We start from the raw sequence: 16,716 nt of genomic DNA, 5'->3' as shown, positions 1-16,716 counted from the left end.
CTCCCCACTCTCCCTCTCTCTCTCTCTCTCTCTCTCTCTCTCTCTCTCTCTCTCTCCGTGATGCAGCAGATAACACGTTCTCTTTCCGTAAAATCCCTCCTCTATTTCCCTGGATTAAGGGACCTACTGCAGATCTGTACTTCTTTTAGGCTTTTTTCAAGACACACTCTACTGTATATAGGCTATGCGCGTAAGTGTACATACAGCATAGGCTATATGTATGTTATTACAACCATACGCATCACCGATCAAAATAGTTCTTTTAGTTTCTATCAAGGGGCGGCATTATGCATTCGTGGTTGTTACGCACGGGTGACTATCGTACACACCCACAGATACATGCATACATACATACATACACACACATATATGTATATATATATATATATATATGTATATATATACATATATATATGTATATATATATATATATATATATATATATATATATATATATATATATATATATATATATATATATGCATATATATATGGGCTTAGGTGGGTGCTTGTAATGCGTTAGCTATCTGAGATGTTGGATAGTAATGGGAAAAAGCTACATATGGCATACTTTTACCTAGAGAATGAATATGATAGAACTAATGGGGGTAATATGGGTGAGATGGGGTTATAATAATAATTCAGTAATCAGTGGCATTAATTATTTACATATTTTTTTCAATAAGAAGTCTTGGAATGGTGAGAATTGTGGAGAGACGCAAGAGTGATAAAGGGGTTAATAGTATACTCGTAAGTGAAAGGATGGATCACTGTTCTGAGCTGATTCAGTCAATGGGAAAAAATGGAGGATGATAGGCTGGTGAAAACATCATATAATTTGGAAGTTTAGGAAGAAAGACCTCGAAGGGGGATGTATAGATCGTATAAAAGAGGTATATATTGGAAAGAAAGGGTCTTAACACCTAGGAAGCCAAGGAATGCATTCCAGATATGATGACTGGCACAATATGTAGTGGGTTTGACACGCTGCTGGTGAGCCTTCTGTGTATGTGTATGAAGCTACTAGTGTTTACAAAGTATTCTGACCAAGGGCTTTTGCCATTGTTCAATAATTTGAATGTGGATATGGCCATGATGCTTGTGTCATTTTCTTAAGAGTCAACTTCTTAAGGAAGTGGCACACACACTATATATATATATATGTGTGTGTGTGTATCCATGTGTGTATATACATGTATATATATATATGTATATATAGGCCAATATATAATACTAATAGTCTCAAAACTGCATGTGATTAATATATACGTAGAAAGCCACAGAAAGGAGAAAATTAAAAAACGAGGGACCAAGTGCTTTCATGTATGTACATGTATGTACGTATATATATATTTATACAAATACATATAGCCTATATGTATATATATTAATCAGTCATGAAGTGAAAAAGCTTGTTATACTACACCAGAAAATAACGGTAGGCCTTATGCCGATATTTTCTTGCATCTGCTTGTCTTCGTATGCATTTGTAAAATGCTTTTGCATTTATTTTTTCGTAGACAACAAATAAATTAGCAGTCCATATGTGCTAACCAGTGCATACCGAAATGCAAAACACACACACACACACACACACACACACACACATATATATATATATATATATATATATATATATATATATATATATATATATATAATAAATGCAAAAAACACACACACACACACACACACACACACACACACACACACACACATATATATATATATATATATATATATATATATATATATATATATATATATATATATATATATATATATATATATATATATATATATATATATATTGACATACACAATTGTTCTGTGCATTAGTAGAATTACTAAAAGGACCTCATTCAAACTGGATGGTATCTAATGGAGTTTTTATTCAAAAAGTTACAAGCTTTCTTGGACAAACAGTCCACATTATCAAGTATCCGTACAAAACTTGATAATGTAGACTGTTTGTCCAAGAAAGCTTGTAACTTTTGAATAAAAACTCATTAGTTACCATCCAGTTTGAATGAGGTCCTTTAGTATATATATATATATATATATATATATATATATATATATATATATATATATATATATATATATATATATATATATGTGTGTGTGTGTGTGTGTGTGTGTGTGTGTGTGTGTGTGTGTGTGTGTGTGTGTGCTATAATCTATCTTTTTACTGGAGTCAGCAGCTTGATCATGAGTGGCTGAGTGTTACACATCGAAAAGCATCGTTATAATTCACATAATTACTTGGCAATCCTAAAGAAAGTTATTTATTAACCCAAATTTCCCCCTCAGATATGTTTTCTGTCTATTAAACATTCTACTAATTTAAGAGACTATGAAAAATTGTTTCTTCAAGTCCAAAAGTAAAATAGCTCGGCCGCCGAAGTCAACACAATATTTCAAGCAGAGAGCTTTAAGTATCTTAACCGAAATTGGAATCAATTAATCTGAATATTAGGAAAAACATGCAATCATCAACATTCTCCAACGTCTAAATCCTATTTAATGTAGGGCTAATGAAGATTTCTTCATTGGATACCTCATGTCGGGTCGGTAATTGGAAATGAACAACCGCTTTCGGTTTGAATGAACCCCTTTCTGGTTTAGTTCCAGTTTTGTCTATAGTCGGTGTCAGCTGCTCTGTCATTTGAAAACTGTTTCATTAACAGTTTGTCATGGTAACACTGCTCATTTTATCCGCTGCTGATTGGCTTTTAAATTCCATCTTATTCGAAAATAAACAAATAGACTTTAAATTCCTACCAAAGCACTTATTTGTATGGAAGACACGGGATTATACGCAAGTCAAAAACGCGCCGAAGTTTCTCCAGCGCAATCGAGCTTTCTGTATATCCGCTACAGCGTATAATCAAGGCCACCGAAAATAGATCTATCTTTCGGTAATCTCGGTATAATGCTGCATGACCGCGGCCCATGAAACTTTAACCAGGCCGGTGGTGGCTATCCTATATCGTTGCCAGAGGCACGATTATGGCTAACTTTAACCTTAAATAAAATAAAAACTACTGAGACTAAAGGGCTGTAATTTGGTATGTTTGATGACTGGAGGGTGGATGATCAACATGCCAATTTGCAGCCCTCTAGCCTCAGTAGTTTTCAAGATCTGAGGGCGGACAGAAAAAAGTGCGGACAGAATAAATTGCGAACACAATCAAGTGCGGACGGACAGACAAAGCCGGCACAATAGCTTTCTTTTACAGAAAACTAAAAATGCAAAAATAACTTTAATGATAAGTACGCCCTTTTGGGTCAATACAATTATACTGGGCCATAATGACATAAAAACTAATTACCAGAAAGAAATACTGATCAGCATATTCGAACAACCAGAGAAGGCGAAGGGCCATGTTCCGGAAATTTACCTGACTTTTCGGATTCAGAGTTTCAGCTGAAACTGAACTGCTATTGCTTTTATCCCAATGTGGCAGTCTGCACTTTTCTGATGTAAAACTTCTTCTTATCAATTAACAATATATATTTTACGCAAGCTTCCTCTAAAGTGTATGAAACTAGCCTACATTACATATGCAACATGACTTGACTGCACAATACATTTTTTTAACAGCGACTGTCATGGGCATATTGTAACTAACAGCCTATGTAATAGGAAACAGTACTACAGGCTTGAGTAACTGCTTAGGTTTGTTACGATTTCTCTGAGTATAAACCCCGTCCATACTTCCAGTGTATAATATACATGTTTCAGTTATGTCTTTTTCCTCAAATTTTTCTTTAATTGATGAAAGTCATTAAGCAGTGAATAAATTGTAAAAAATACATGACTGGCTTAGTCAGCACTCTCAAGATTCCTTTCTAGCCCGGATTTTACATACTTGTCATTGTATTTCTTTCCTGCTAATCTCAATACTAACTTTCCATATATTGCTTGTTGTATGAATTGAAGCAGAAATCATGTCATAAGAGTAAACAGGGTTGGACACATAGAGCCCTAGGAGGGGAGGGTAATGCTACAGTAGCGCTTTAAAATTCTGGCGGGAGAACATTAGAAAATTGGCTATTAACAAAGCCGGGCTGTATTTTATGAAAACCATGTGTTTACCGATATATAAACTATTGCAAAAAGACTGATTTAATTTTTTTTTTAATTATGTATTATCAATGTGCTTATCCTATATGAGCATTCAAAATACTTTCTCGGTGACCCTAATGGTTTTTGAAATAAGTTTCTGCTTTTTCTCACTTCAAGGAATTTATTGGCTACTAACCCAGAAAACTTTATGACCATCGTCGAGAATCAGTCTACTATTTTGTTGCCACTGATAGACATTATGAGTGGGAAAGGCTGGTTTGAGGTACAATCAGACTAGGCCTAAGTACAAAATCCATTCCCCTTCATGTTGCTAAATACAGCAAAAGCTTAACACCATTGAAAACCATTTGTTAATCCAAATAAGGGATATTAAAATGTCTATTATTAGAGGCGCATTCAGAGATGGGTTTTTCTGCGGTGTGCAGATATAATTTATTATAATATTATAATAATAATAATAATGGATAGAAAAGTGGGACGAAAAAGCTTAACCTAACTGAAAATCTTACTCACTTTCCGGTGAGCATTAACTTATGAAAGGGTAGGGTATATTATTTAATGTTAACATTTTTATGTTAAAAGTACTGAATTTCGTCACTTAATCAACAGTCTGCAAAACGTCTAGGCCTAGTCCTATAATGTGATGCTATAAGACAATGGGATCGCCGTTATTTCTCTCTTTCCCTCTCCATTCGTGTGTTATTCCCCCCACTCTCTCTCTCTCTCTCTCTCTCTCTCTCTCTGTATTCGTTTGTTTCTCCGTCTCGTCTCTCTCATAAGTATTCGTTGCTCTTCTTTCTCGTGTCTTTCCTCTACCATTTTTCTCTACTGCGTTTGCGGCAAGTACATCCCACAGTTTTGCCATGGCTATAGGCCTATGTCAATTAAAGTTAATTTTTCGAGGCCAGATGGGTTGAAACAAAGTATAGTGAGTTTGAGGCTTCGAGGATGTTCAAAACATGAGCATGGAATATTAGTGGCAGCAGCTGTTGCTACATAATTTGCACGTGATCGTCGATTACACCACCTAATAAGAGAAAAAAACGGTATCCTCAAGCTTACGGAATCATAGGGCCAATTAAAAACAGCAGTAATAAAAAAAAATCCATTTTTGTTTCAAAATTATATGGTGACAATTGAGCACTTGTACTTGTATACATATAATTATATAAGTCATTTGGTTTAGATTATGATTTATAATCCATATTTAATTAATGTATTTATGTATTTAAGGCGTGAAAAAATGTGAAATTTACCGGCATTTCGTATATGGCAACATAGATGGCATGCATGAGAAACTAGATTAGTCTGCTGTATGCATAAACTATTTGCCACTAAGTACTCGCATAATCTTGTTGAAATACATTAATAGAAATTCTTTTAGGGCTGTGATAAAAGAATTTACTTTCATACAAGAGTGTGTGTGTGACTTAATTTATAAACATGTAAACTGGTAGTAAAAATATTTAATTATGTTTTATTTGCATAATTTGTGGTAGATTCCGCTTCGTGTATGTAAACAGATACGATATCTAGTCGTGCCGAAATTCTCGTATTTTTTTAAGAATAGTAAACGAGTTCAGTGGGGTTTCATTCGCGAGCACCGACAACACTATTAGTTTTACAAAAACAGGCATTAGTCTTAACAATGATGTAAGTAAAATGCTGTTTTAAATCAAATACAAATTAAAGGGCACAAAAAATGGAAAATAAACAGACACTGTAGTTACAGTAAGCTACACAGTCACATGGCCTAAATTTTGTACGTTTATACCACTGCCAATCAAACAGCAACATGAACTGCTATGGCGAACATGGGCATTTCAATTCATAGTCGTATGTGCATTTCTGTCTAACTGAACAGAAAAAATAAGTTTTATCAAATATTGTTCATTGTGATTATCGTGGACACCTCGTTTTTAATGTCTGCCTACCTCATTTGCATTAATTTGTAGATCTACAAAAAGAGCCATATCAACTATTGAATTGCAGATCATCACCAGCCAAAGTAATGCAACGCTGTTTTCAAGTTGGTGGCTGTTCGTTTTCGCCACTCAAAACAAAAAAGTTTACTACCCTAAGCCTAGCGCGCAGCTTCCTTCTGCCTACCGACCAAAGGTTTCCCAACAAGCTACCCTACCCAGAACCCATTCAGCGGTTAAGAACAGCGTAATAATAGCTACTATGTACTTTTCAAAGCAAGTAAAAGGTAACAAATGGTACTCACCAGGTATCCTATCATCATTCTCCTTCTTGGCAAGCTCTAACCCATCTGGCACGTCAAAGTACTGTGCGTTCCAGTGTACGCTTTCTTTTAGCCGAAGTTTTGTCACGTTTTGACCGTTGAACATTTTCGAGACTTCATGCGGCCTCCTCCTTTACATTTATTAAAAAATGTCCCCTGTACCATTCTTCGTGGATAAATTTGAACATACTTGGCCAAATCACAACCGTAATTTACTAGGCATTGCATTTGCAAATCTTGAATGTTAGGCCTAGTGTCATGAAGCAGCACTAGTCTTGCACTTTAGAAAACAAAGCATATAGTCATTCGTAATTTCAGGATTCCTGAAATGATTCATGCATACGGTATTCATGAACACTAGTTAGTCCCAAACACCAAGGAGTATCGAAGTGTGATGATTAACTGTTTCTTGCTTAAGTTGGTCATTGGGATTGGTGGTTTGTTATATAAACATGTATATAAATATATATAAACATGTATATAAATATGCAAATGACAGCCAATCACGAAATATAAGAAAGTAATTTATGACCACATTAAATTCCTAAAAAGAGCGTGGAAATTTTTTTCCACACCTAGTGTGGCAAACCGTAAAATGAAAACGCCACTTCTCTAGACCTGATCATCTACTATAGTGCAAGAAAACTTCTACACCGGAAGCCACATTTATACGTTTCGGCAACACTGCCACGAACTTAAGCAACTGCAAAACTTATGCTTGAGCACATAATTTACCGCAGGCTTCTTAGTGCGAACATTCTTTTTGTACTACCTTACGGGATCTTTCGATTTGTCCGTCACTGGCTGGACCGTGATGGGTTAACTTGAAACACATTAGTTGACCACTGGGTGCTTACAGTGTCCTTATCTATCAATCCCGAAACTTGACAGATACGTACCACTGCTAACTGTCTACACTTGATGCGCATGTTTGAATCTCTCCTATTTCCAGTGTCTTATATTATCTTCAAATCGTGAAGCCTTTCATGGATGCTATAAACATTAATCTTAGCCTAGGCCTATAAAAGTGGCTTCCTGCACTTGCCGCCATGGTACCACGTCATCAAGGCAGTTCACTCAATACATAAAATTATTTTGTTCTTCAGTTTCCTTAGTATTAGTAAATGGATATTTGCCGAGTTATTTCTTGGTGATTTGTTATGGCCAAGGTAAAATTATTGGTTGATTTCCCATAAATTATTGACATGCATCTTCCGTACCAAGCCGTTTCAATTAGGCCTACCTTTCGCCCGGCACATTTCTCCTATTACCGTACCAATGGTTTGCTTAACACATAAGCAGTTGCCACTAGTTTATTCATGCATTATCACCGAAATCAGCACAATAACTACCATAAAACTGACCGGAATTATTACCGAAACGAAACTCAAGGAGATAGAGGAGTAAGAACGACGTTCACCCTTCACGAAACCATTTCAGACTGATTGACGCAAATTTAGTTTAGTACGATAATCGCAACTCTTCCGCCTTGAGGGAAACTTACCGAGTTGCCAGATGTTTGAATTCGACGTGACTTTCATTAACGCTTTCACCTTTCTCTTTTGCGGAAGACCCCATAATTATACAATACTTAAAAGAATACTTAAAATATCCAATACTTAAAAGAATACTTAAATTTTATTATTTATAAAGAGATAATGGCATAATTAATTTTCCCAAATGTTCATTTTCTGGATATTTCATTGCCAAGAATTGCCCAAAACTATGATATACTCACACCTCATTTCCAAAAAAAAATACTGATCTCTCCCTTGGCTGAGTCGGTTGAGCTTCAGACCGTCGCTCGATGGGCCGGAGTTCAATTCCACCGACCGGCTGATGAAGAGTTAGAGGAATTTATTTCTGGTGATAGAAATTAATTTCTCGCTATAATGTGGTTCGGATTCCACTATAAGCTGTACGTTCCGTTGCTAAGTAACCAATTGGTTCTTAGCCACGTAAAATAAGTCTAATCCTTCGGGCCAGCCCTAGGAGAGCTGTTAATCAGCTCAGTGGTCTGGTAAAACTAAGATATACTTTTAATCCAAAAATACTAACAATTACTTACTATTCGTTGTGATTAGTTTTGCCTTGATGAATATAAGGAGAAAAAAGGATATATATATATATATATATATATATATATATATATATATATATATATATATATATATATATATATACACAGTATATATATGTGTGTGTGTGTGTGTGTGTGTGTGTACGCGCATATACATGGGCCCCGTGGTGTAATTACGAGCTAAGCTGACTAACTGCCAAGTACACAGTTCGCTGCTTAGCACAACAGTGACATAAATGATGTACCAGCACTTAGCTGAAGTGTCCCGGCTCACTCGGGAATCGAACCTGGGTTCTCTTGCTGAGCTGGAATGACAAATTTCATGAACAAAACTGACTTCAGCTTCCCTTTACCCCTTCCAGTTCCGCCGGACATCATCTACAGCCTGACATCATCGGACACGACGGTGAACGAAGGTGACAACGTGAACCTGCGGTGCGTGTCCGAAGGGTACCCGACCCCCGAAATCAAATGGAAGCGAGAGGACCAGCGACCCATCGTCATCAGGTCGTCTAATTCGCCGAAGGGTGAGTGGGCCACTTGATATTACAACTTTTTGTGGTTTTTATGTTGTTTTTTACTTCGCCTAGCTTTTTTTATATTATTTATTTTTATTATTTTTTTTTTTTTTTGCACAAATTCGGCTCTTAGAAAAATCTCAGCCAAGTTGATGACCTTCAAGGCTTTTTTTCGTATGAAAATGTGAAGATTTATTATATGGTAATAATCATTATTACACTAAATGTAATTTTGTTTTATGCAAATAACATATTAACTTATTTTGTTAACAGGTTCAACAACATAATGCATCCAACTTTTTAAAGCCGTTAAAAAAAATGTCTCAAACCTTCATAATTGTTTATTTACTCGTAACAGTTTCTGTAACAAAATCTTTCGGCTTATAATAAATTCTATACTATTTTCTCTTGATTCGACCGTCAATTAATCATGAATGCAACTTACATGTTTCCGTTCTTCGTTGCTTTCTCTGTCCTGAAATTCCCCGCACTGATTACAATTTAATAAATAATATCAAAGGTGCCTTCAGTTCCCCCACCCCCGGTCCCAAGCCCTTCCCCGCAAATTCCACCTCTCTCTCTCTCTCTCTCTCTCTCTGTCTCTGTGAAAGGCATATTCTGCCGACGAGAAATAATAAATTCGCCTACCTGTTTCCGGAGACCCACACTGTGTAGATCAATTCTCCATATTTTCCGGAATCTTTTTTATATTCCATTCCTTTGCTGTCTTTGATAAATAATAATTACCGAAAGAACCTGCAGAAGACAGTGTGAGTCATAGATTATTCAAATTATCTCAGCATTTGTAAGTAAAGATAATTGATTCAGTCCCCTAATGCATTCCCTATTTAACCTTATGCTGATCCACAAACAAGATAAAAAATCAACAGATCGTTCTAGTATCTCAAATTGCTATTTGATAGGTTAAGTCTGTTAACCAGGTCTGGGGCTCTGCCCACTCTGTGCGAAAATATCCTATTAAGGTTCACCCGTAAATCCATGCATAATGTAGCATAATGATGTGATCCGATCCAGTTTTTACTTTTCTTACTTTTTAATTCTCGCATCAAAAGATTATGATAATAGTTATATATTTTTGCAAAAGTTATATTTCTAATAGAATACTAGAAATGTAAGAAGTGTTTAAGGACCTGTTTGGATTGATATATAAATATATATATATATATATATATATATATATATATATATATATATATATGTGTGTGTGTGTGTGTGTGTGTGTGTGTTTATATATATATATATATATATATATATATATATATATATATATATATATATATATATATATATATATTATACATCCGAATATCAATAAATTGCTATAATGAGAAACAAAAAATAAAATGCTAAATTTTTCTGATGACATAGACTTAGATATTATTTTTACACTTAATTTACTTTGACAGGCGTAAATAAAAAAGCAAATTGCCATCGTTGAGAATGAAATAATATATTTTTTCCCCTGGCTTACACATTGTAGTTTTTATTCAACCAACCTAAAGTCTACTTTAGGTTAGTTATATGAAACAATCATACAACTTTACCTTTACCAACCTCAAACCTATTTTGGCTGCGAACGTCCTAATTTTAAAAATACATAAAACCATAATATAATTTTGTTCTCACCTTAAATCTACTTTGGCCATAATATTCTAAATGATTAACCTGAGTAATTCAGTTTATGGATCTTTGTTAAACGGTACCCGTATGCACGCGCACTAGCGCGAAATACACGCGAAGCGTTTATAGTCCATTAGAAATATATCTGTGATGGATATTGCGATTCCAAGGCTATCGCCAATCACATTTCGTTCTATATCCAATCCCTTCCTAATCCTTCTCGAATCCCCGTCCGAGTCCTTCTAATCCAATATCTATTGTACTGCCTCCTCTGCTTTCAGTCCAGCTTCCTTTGCGCTCCTGCACTGCTTTTATTTATTTGTTTATTTGTTTATTTATCTTTCACTTATTCAGTTTTTTTTTTGCTGCTTTCTTGACTTAGTTTTCTTTGTAGGAAACTTTGGTTTTTGTGATTTCATTATTTTTACTTCAACTCTTTTTCGTTTTACTCACATTTTTTTTATTACTCAATTTTAGATATTCCTTGTTGTGATTACTGATTTTTGTTTTATGCTCGGGTTTTCCTTATTTTACTGCTTTGTTAACATGTCATTTTATGTGGTCACTACAATTTTGTTGTTATTTTTTTTTTCCTTTTCATCTCGCATTTTTATTAGTGGAAGAATTACCTATCCTTTAATGTGATTGCTTGATCTATATCTGTTAACCAGATTTTGCTATAGTAACCTGAAAACTATTCCTGCAACAGTGCCTGCCACGTGCTGAGGATATTTCTTAATTCATTGAATATTTAATAATGAAAATATCACTTTACACCCCCTAAAGCAATTGTGACCCTGAGGACAATTCTATGACCATTACTCCGAAGTAATAAAGCTCTAGATAGCTAAAGAAATTGACAAAGAATTTCTGACAAGAAGAAGTCAAATGAAACCGAAGACATTTGTTAACATGTTTGTAAAAACTGAGACATCACTCTTTGCTTAATCCTGGTAACAACAAGCAAACAAAATGAACTGATTGCTTTGTTTTTTTTTCTGCAGATCTCTTTAAAAAGACAGTTTTGAAGATTATTTGCAACGTTGTAAGAATATACTTTTTAGTTATATATGAACACCTGGTGTATACGAAACAATGAACGATGCATTTAACACATATACATATATATCTACCCATATATCTATCTATCTATCTATCTATCTATCTATAATATATATATGTGTGTGTTTGCGTGTGAAAATGCATATATCGTTACATTTATAAATGTAACCTTACACACACACATATATATATCTACCCATATATCTATTTATCTATCTATATATAATATATATGTGTGTGTTTGCGTGTGAAAATGCATATATCGTTACATTTATAAATGTAACCTTACACACACACATATATATCTACCCATATATCTATCTATCTATATATAATATATATGTGTGTGTGTTGCGTGTGAATATGCGTATATCGTTCCATTATATATATGTGTGTGTGTGTATGTTTGCGTGTGAATGTGCATTTATCGTTCTATTTATAAATGTAACCTTACACACACACACACTTATATATATATATATATATATATATATATATATATATATATATATATATATATATATATATATATATATATATATATATATATATATATATATATATATATATACATACATAGGTGTGTGTATGTGCGTATGAGTGTGTGTGTGTGTGTTTGCGTGTGAACATGCATATATCATTCCATTCATAATTGTAACCTTTTATTCAGTTTCCTCTCCTTGACTTCTACCGTAAGAGTGTTATTTGGCACATGGCATTGATTTGACACGAATACAAAACAAAATGCTGGAGGAAATAAATCATAAAACTCTGGGCTTCTATTCGCGGACAACCAGTGCGAAATAAACCACAAAATCATTTTCATGAAGCTCTCCTGAGCTCGTCACAGGGATTACTGTAGCTTTTCACAAAGCTCTCTCATCACGAGTCATGAAGAGATTAATTGGTAAAACTCGTTTCGCGCAAATTGTAAAGCTAATTTTTTTTTTTTACATTTCGTGGTGTGCTGATAATGAAATCATTACTTTCGATGAAACGTAAACCCCATACATCGCTGTCACTAAGTGGCTTTTGATTGGTCAATTAACGACCAATCATGAACGTGTTGGCCTCGGTGACAGACCGTGTGTTTCCTTCGTCAGCGAAGCTGGAAGGAGGTAATGTTTAGCCAGTGTATATTTGTGTGGTTGAATGTGTCAGCAGGATGTCACAGGGAAGGATACATGGATTTATCGCCAATGGAAACCACATGACCTATTATTATTCATTCGGAAACTTTTTATTCCTTAAGAAGTGAAACGCGTGGCTATAAGTTAAGTATACTTTAGTTTAACCAGACCACTGAGCTGATTAACAGCTCTCCTAGGGCTGGCCCGAAGGATTAGATTTATTTTACGTGGCTAAGAACCAATTGGTTACCTAGCAACGGGATCTACAGCTTATTGTGGAATCCGAACCACATTATAGCGAGAAATGAATTTCTATCACCAGAAATAAATTCCTCTTATTCTTCATTGGCCGGTCGGAGATTCGAACTCGCGGCCAGCAGAGTGCTAGCTGAGAACGGAACCCACTCGCCCAACGAGGAACTTACGCGTGGCTATAAAAAGCAATTAACACTTAAATCTTGTAAGTTAAAAATTTGCGAAGGTATGCTCCAACTAAGCGCAATTGACGTCTGTTATTCTCACATTCAAATTACCCACGTAATTCGCAGGTGTATAATTGAATAATTACGATGGGAATTATCTTGTTCGTCGATTCACCTGAACTTCATTTTCCCCCAGGCGGAATCTTCATCAAGACCAGATGATACCATTCAGGAAAATACCTTCTTTGATGCAAATGAGATCGAGAGACCATAAATGATTTTGGAGGCTGACCTTGAGGTGATTATGTCAGAGGCGTTGATTGAAATATCCCGGTAGCAGTTTGCATAATATCGGATTAGGGGGATTAATATTCAGCGATTTTTTTCCAGTGGTGGAATTTTCCGATACTAGAATTAGTATTGCGGGATTTTCCGGTGATGGTTTTATAGAGCGGGATTATTGCACTGTCGAGGTTTATGTTAATGGAAATTTCAGTAGATAGGATTGAAGACAAGGAGTCGTTATCAGCGCCATTTATCTTAAGGGACTGTTTTCTGTCGGTTGAATTTATAGTCAGAAGCTGTTGCCAGTGTTATTATTATTATTATTATTATTATTATTATTATTATTATTATTATTATTCAGTAGATGAAACCTGTTTATATAGAACAAGCCCACAGGAGTGTTATTATTATTATTATTATTATTATTATTATTATTATTATTATTATTATTATTATTATTATTATTCAGTAGATGACACCTGTTTATATGGAACAAGCCCACAGGAGTGTTATTATTATTATTATTATTATTATTATTATTATTATTATTATTATTATTATTATTCAGTAGATGAAACCTGTTTATAGGGAACATTGTTATTATTATTATTATTATTATTATTATTATTATTATTATTATTATTATTATTATTATTCAGTAGATGAAACCTGTTTATATGGAACATGTCCACAGGAGTGTTGTTATTATTATTATTATTATTATTATTATTATTATTATTATTATTATTATTATTATTATTCAGTAGATGAAACCTGTTTATATGGAACATGTCCACAGGAGTGTTAGTATTATTATTATTATTATTATTATTATTATTATTATTATTATTATTATTATTATTATTATCAGTAGATGAAACCTGTTTATATGGAACATGTCCACAGGAGTGTTATTATTATTATTATTATTATTATTATTATTATTATTATTATTATTATTATTATTCAGTAGATGAAACCTGTTTATATGGAACATGTCCACAGGAGTGTTAGTATTATTATTATTATTATTATTATTATTATTATTATTATTATTATTATTATTATTCAGTAGATGAAACCTGTTTATATGGAACATGTACAGGAGTGTTATTATTATTATTATTATTATTATTATTATTATTATTATTATTATTATTATTATTATTATTATTATTATTATTCAGTAGATGAAACCTGTTTATATGGAACATGTCCACAGGAGTGTTGTTATTATTATTATTATTATTATTATTATTATTATTATTATTATTATTATTATTATTATTATTATTCAGTAGATGAAACCTGTTTATATGGAACATGTCCACAGGAGTGTTAGTATTATTATTATTATTATTATTATTATTATTATTATTATTATTATTATTATTATTCAGTAGATGAAACCTGTTTATATGGAACATGTACAGGAGTGTTATTATTATTATTATTATTATTATTATTATTATTATTATTATTATTATTCAGTAGATGAAACCTGTTTATATGGAACATGCCCACAGGAGTGTTATTATTATTATTATTATTATTATTATTATTATTATTATTATTATTATTATTATTATTATTCAGTAGATGAAACCTGTTTATATGGAACATGTCCACAGGAGTGTTAGTATTATTATTATTATTATTATTTATTATTATTATTATTATTATTATTATTCAGTAGATGAAACCTGTTTATATGGAACATGTCCACAGGAGTGTTATTATTATTATTATTATTATTATTATTATTATTATTATTATTATTATTATTATTCAGTAGATGAAACCTGTTTATATGGAACATGTCCACAGGAGTGTTATTATTATTATTATTATTATTATTATTATTATTATTATTATTATTATTATTATTATTATCAGTAGATGAAACCTGTTTATATGGAACATGTCCACAGGAGTGTTATTATTATTATTATTATTATTATTATTATTATTATTATTATTATTATTATTATTATTATTATTATTATTATTCAGTAGATGAAACCTGTTTATATGGAACATGCCCACAGGAGTGTTATTATTATTATTATTATTATTATTATTATTATTATTATTATTATTATTATTATTATTATTATTCAGTAGATGAAACCTGTTTATATGGAACATGTCCACAGGAGTGTTAGTATTATTATTATTATTATTATTATTATTATTATTATTATTATTATTATTATTATTATTATTATTATTCAGTAGATGAAACCTGTTTATATGGAACATGTCCCACAGGAGTGTTATTATTATTATTATTATTATTATTATTATTATTATTATTATTATTATTATTATTATTATTATTCAGTAGATGAAACCTGTTTATATGGAACAAGCCCACAGGAGCCATTGACTTGGAATTCAAGCTTCCAAAGAATACATGGCGTTCATTAGGAAGAAGTAAGAGGACGTAAAGGAAAATACAGAAAGAAGAGATACCACTTATTAAAAAAGAAAAAATAAATTAGTAAATTAATAAACAGATAAAAATGTATTAAAATGCAAGGAGAATAGTATTAGGGTAGTAATGCATTGCACCTTCGTTGAACTTTTGACATCAAAGAACTGGACAAACAAATTCACAGCTACGTAACTGTTCAAATGTATTTAAAAATATAAAACTAGACGCCATTGCTTTGCGGTGGATGGAAAGAAATTGCCAGAGAATTGTTTTTTGTTTACATTCTTTTCAGAAAGAAATTAAAACTGGGTATTTTGGATTGCTAATCTCGAATCTGAATGAGAAATGGCAATATATTCGAAGTTGGTTGCAGCAGTAGGAAATTACAAACACGGATGATCTTAACAGGATAATTTGTGATGTAGTATCTTAAGGGGTGTTACTAAGGCAACTATCTACAGTAATTTCTACATCTTAAAGATAGCCATTTAATGGTCTGTTAATACATCAGTTGATAGACGCGTAATCAATTATATGGTACCACGAATGTAATTGCATTTAACTGATAACTTTTGTTCCATGACACCAATTTATATAGCTTAGTAGCATTGCTCTGGGCTTGCATCTGCATGGTCCATGGTTCCATCCCATCTGCCGCCCACCCAGCTGTAAATTGGTACAGACACAACCCTATATATATATATATATATATATATATATATATATATATATATATATATATATATATATATATATATATATATATATATATATATATATATTATATATATATATATTTATAT

The 16,716-nt window shown here is 32.6% G+C and overlaps 2 protein-coding genes across 4 annotated transcripts in view; one reads left to right on the top strand and one right to left on the bottom strand.

Moving 5' to 3' along the window:
* The window catches only part of LOC136847428 (receptor-binding cancer antigen expressed on SiSo cells), a 797,278-nt gene extending 789,497 nt beyond the window's left edge, over positions 1-7,781 (bottom strand). For both annotated transcript variants that reach the window (XM_067119100.1, XM_067119101.1), the window contains exon 1: positions 6,321-7,781. The gene's annotated coding sequence lies outside the window, so the exon portion shown is untranslated. The remainder of the gene's footprint in view (positions 1-6,320) is intronic.
* The window catches only part of LOC136847426 (uncharacterized), a 440,119-nt gene that overhangs the window by 400,898 nt on the left and 22,505 nt on the right, over positions 1-16,716 (top strand). For both annotated transcript variants that reach the window (XM_067119097.1, XM_067119098.1), the window contains exon 5: positions 8,781-8,945. In XM_067119097.1, the coding sequence (XP_066975198.1) occupies positions 8,781-8,945 (165 nt within the window). The remainder of the gene's footprint in view (positions 1-8,780; positions 8,946-16,716) is intronic.

The sequence above is a fragment of the Macrobrachium rosenbergii genome, chromosome 16 (assembly GCF_040412425.1).
Source record: "Macrobrachium rosenbergii isolate ZJJX-2024 chromosome 16, ASM4041242v1, whole genome shotgun sequence".
NCBI classification, from domain to species: Eukaryota; Metazoa; Arthropoda; class Malacostraca; order Decapoda; family Palaemonidae; genus Macrobrachium; species Macrobrachium rosenbergii.
The sequence above is the reverse complement of the archived record's forward strand: the minus strand, read 5'-3'. Positions and strand labels throughout refer to the sequence as shown.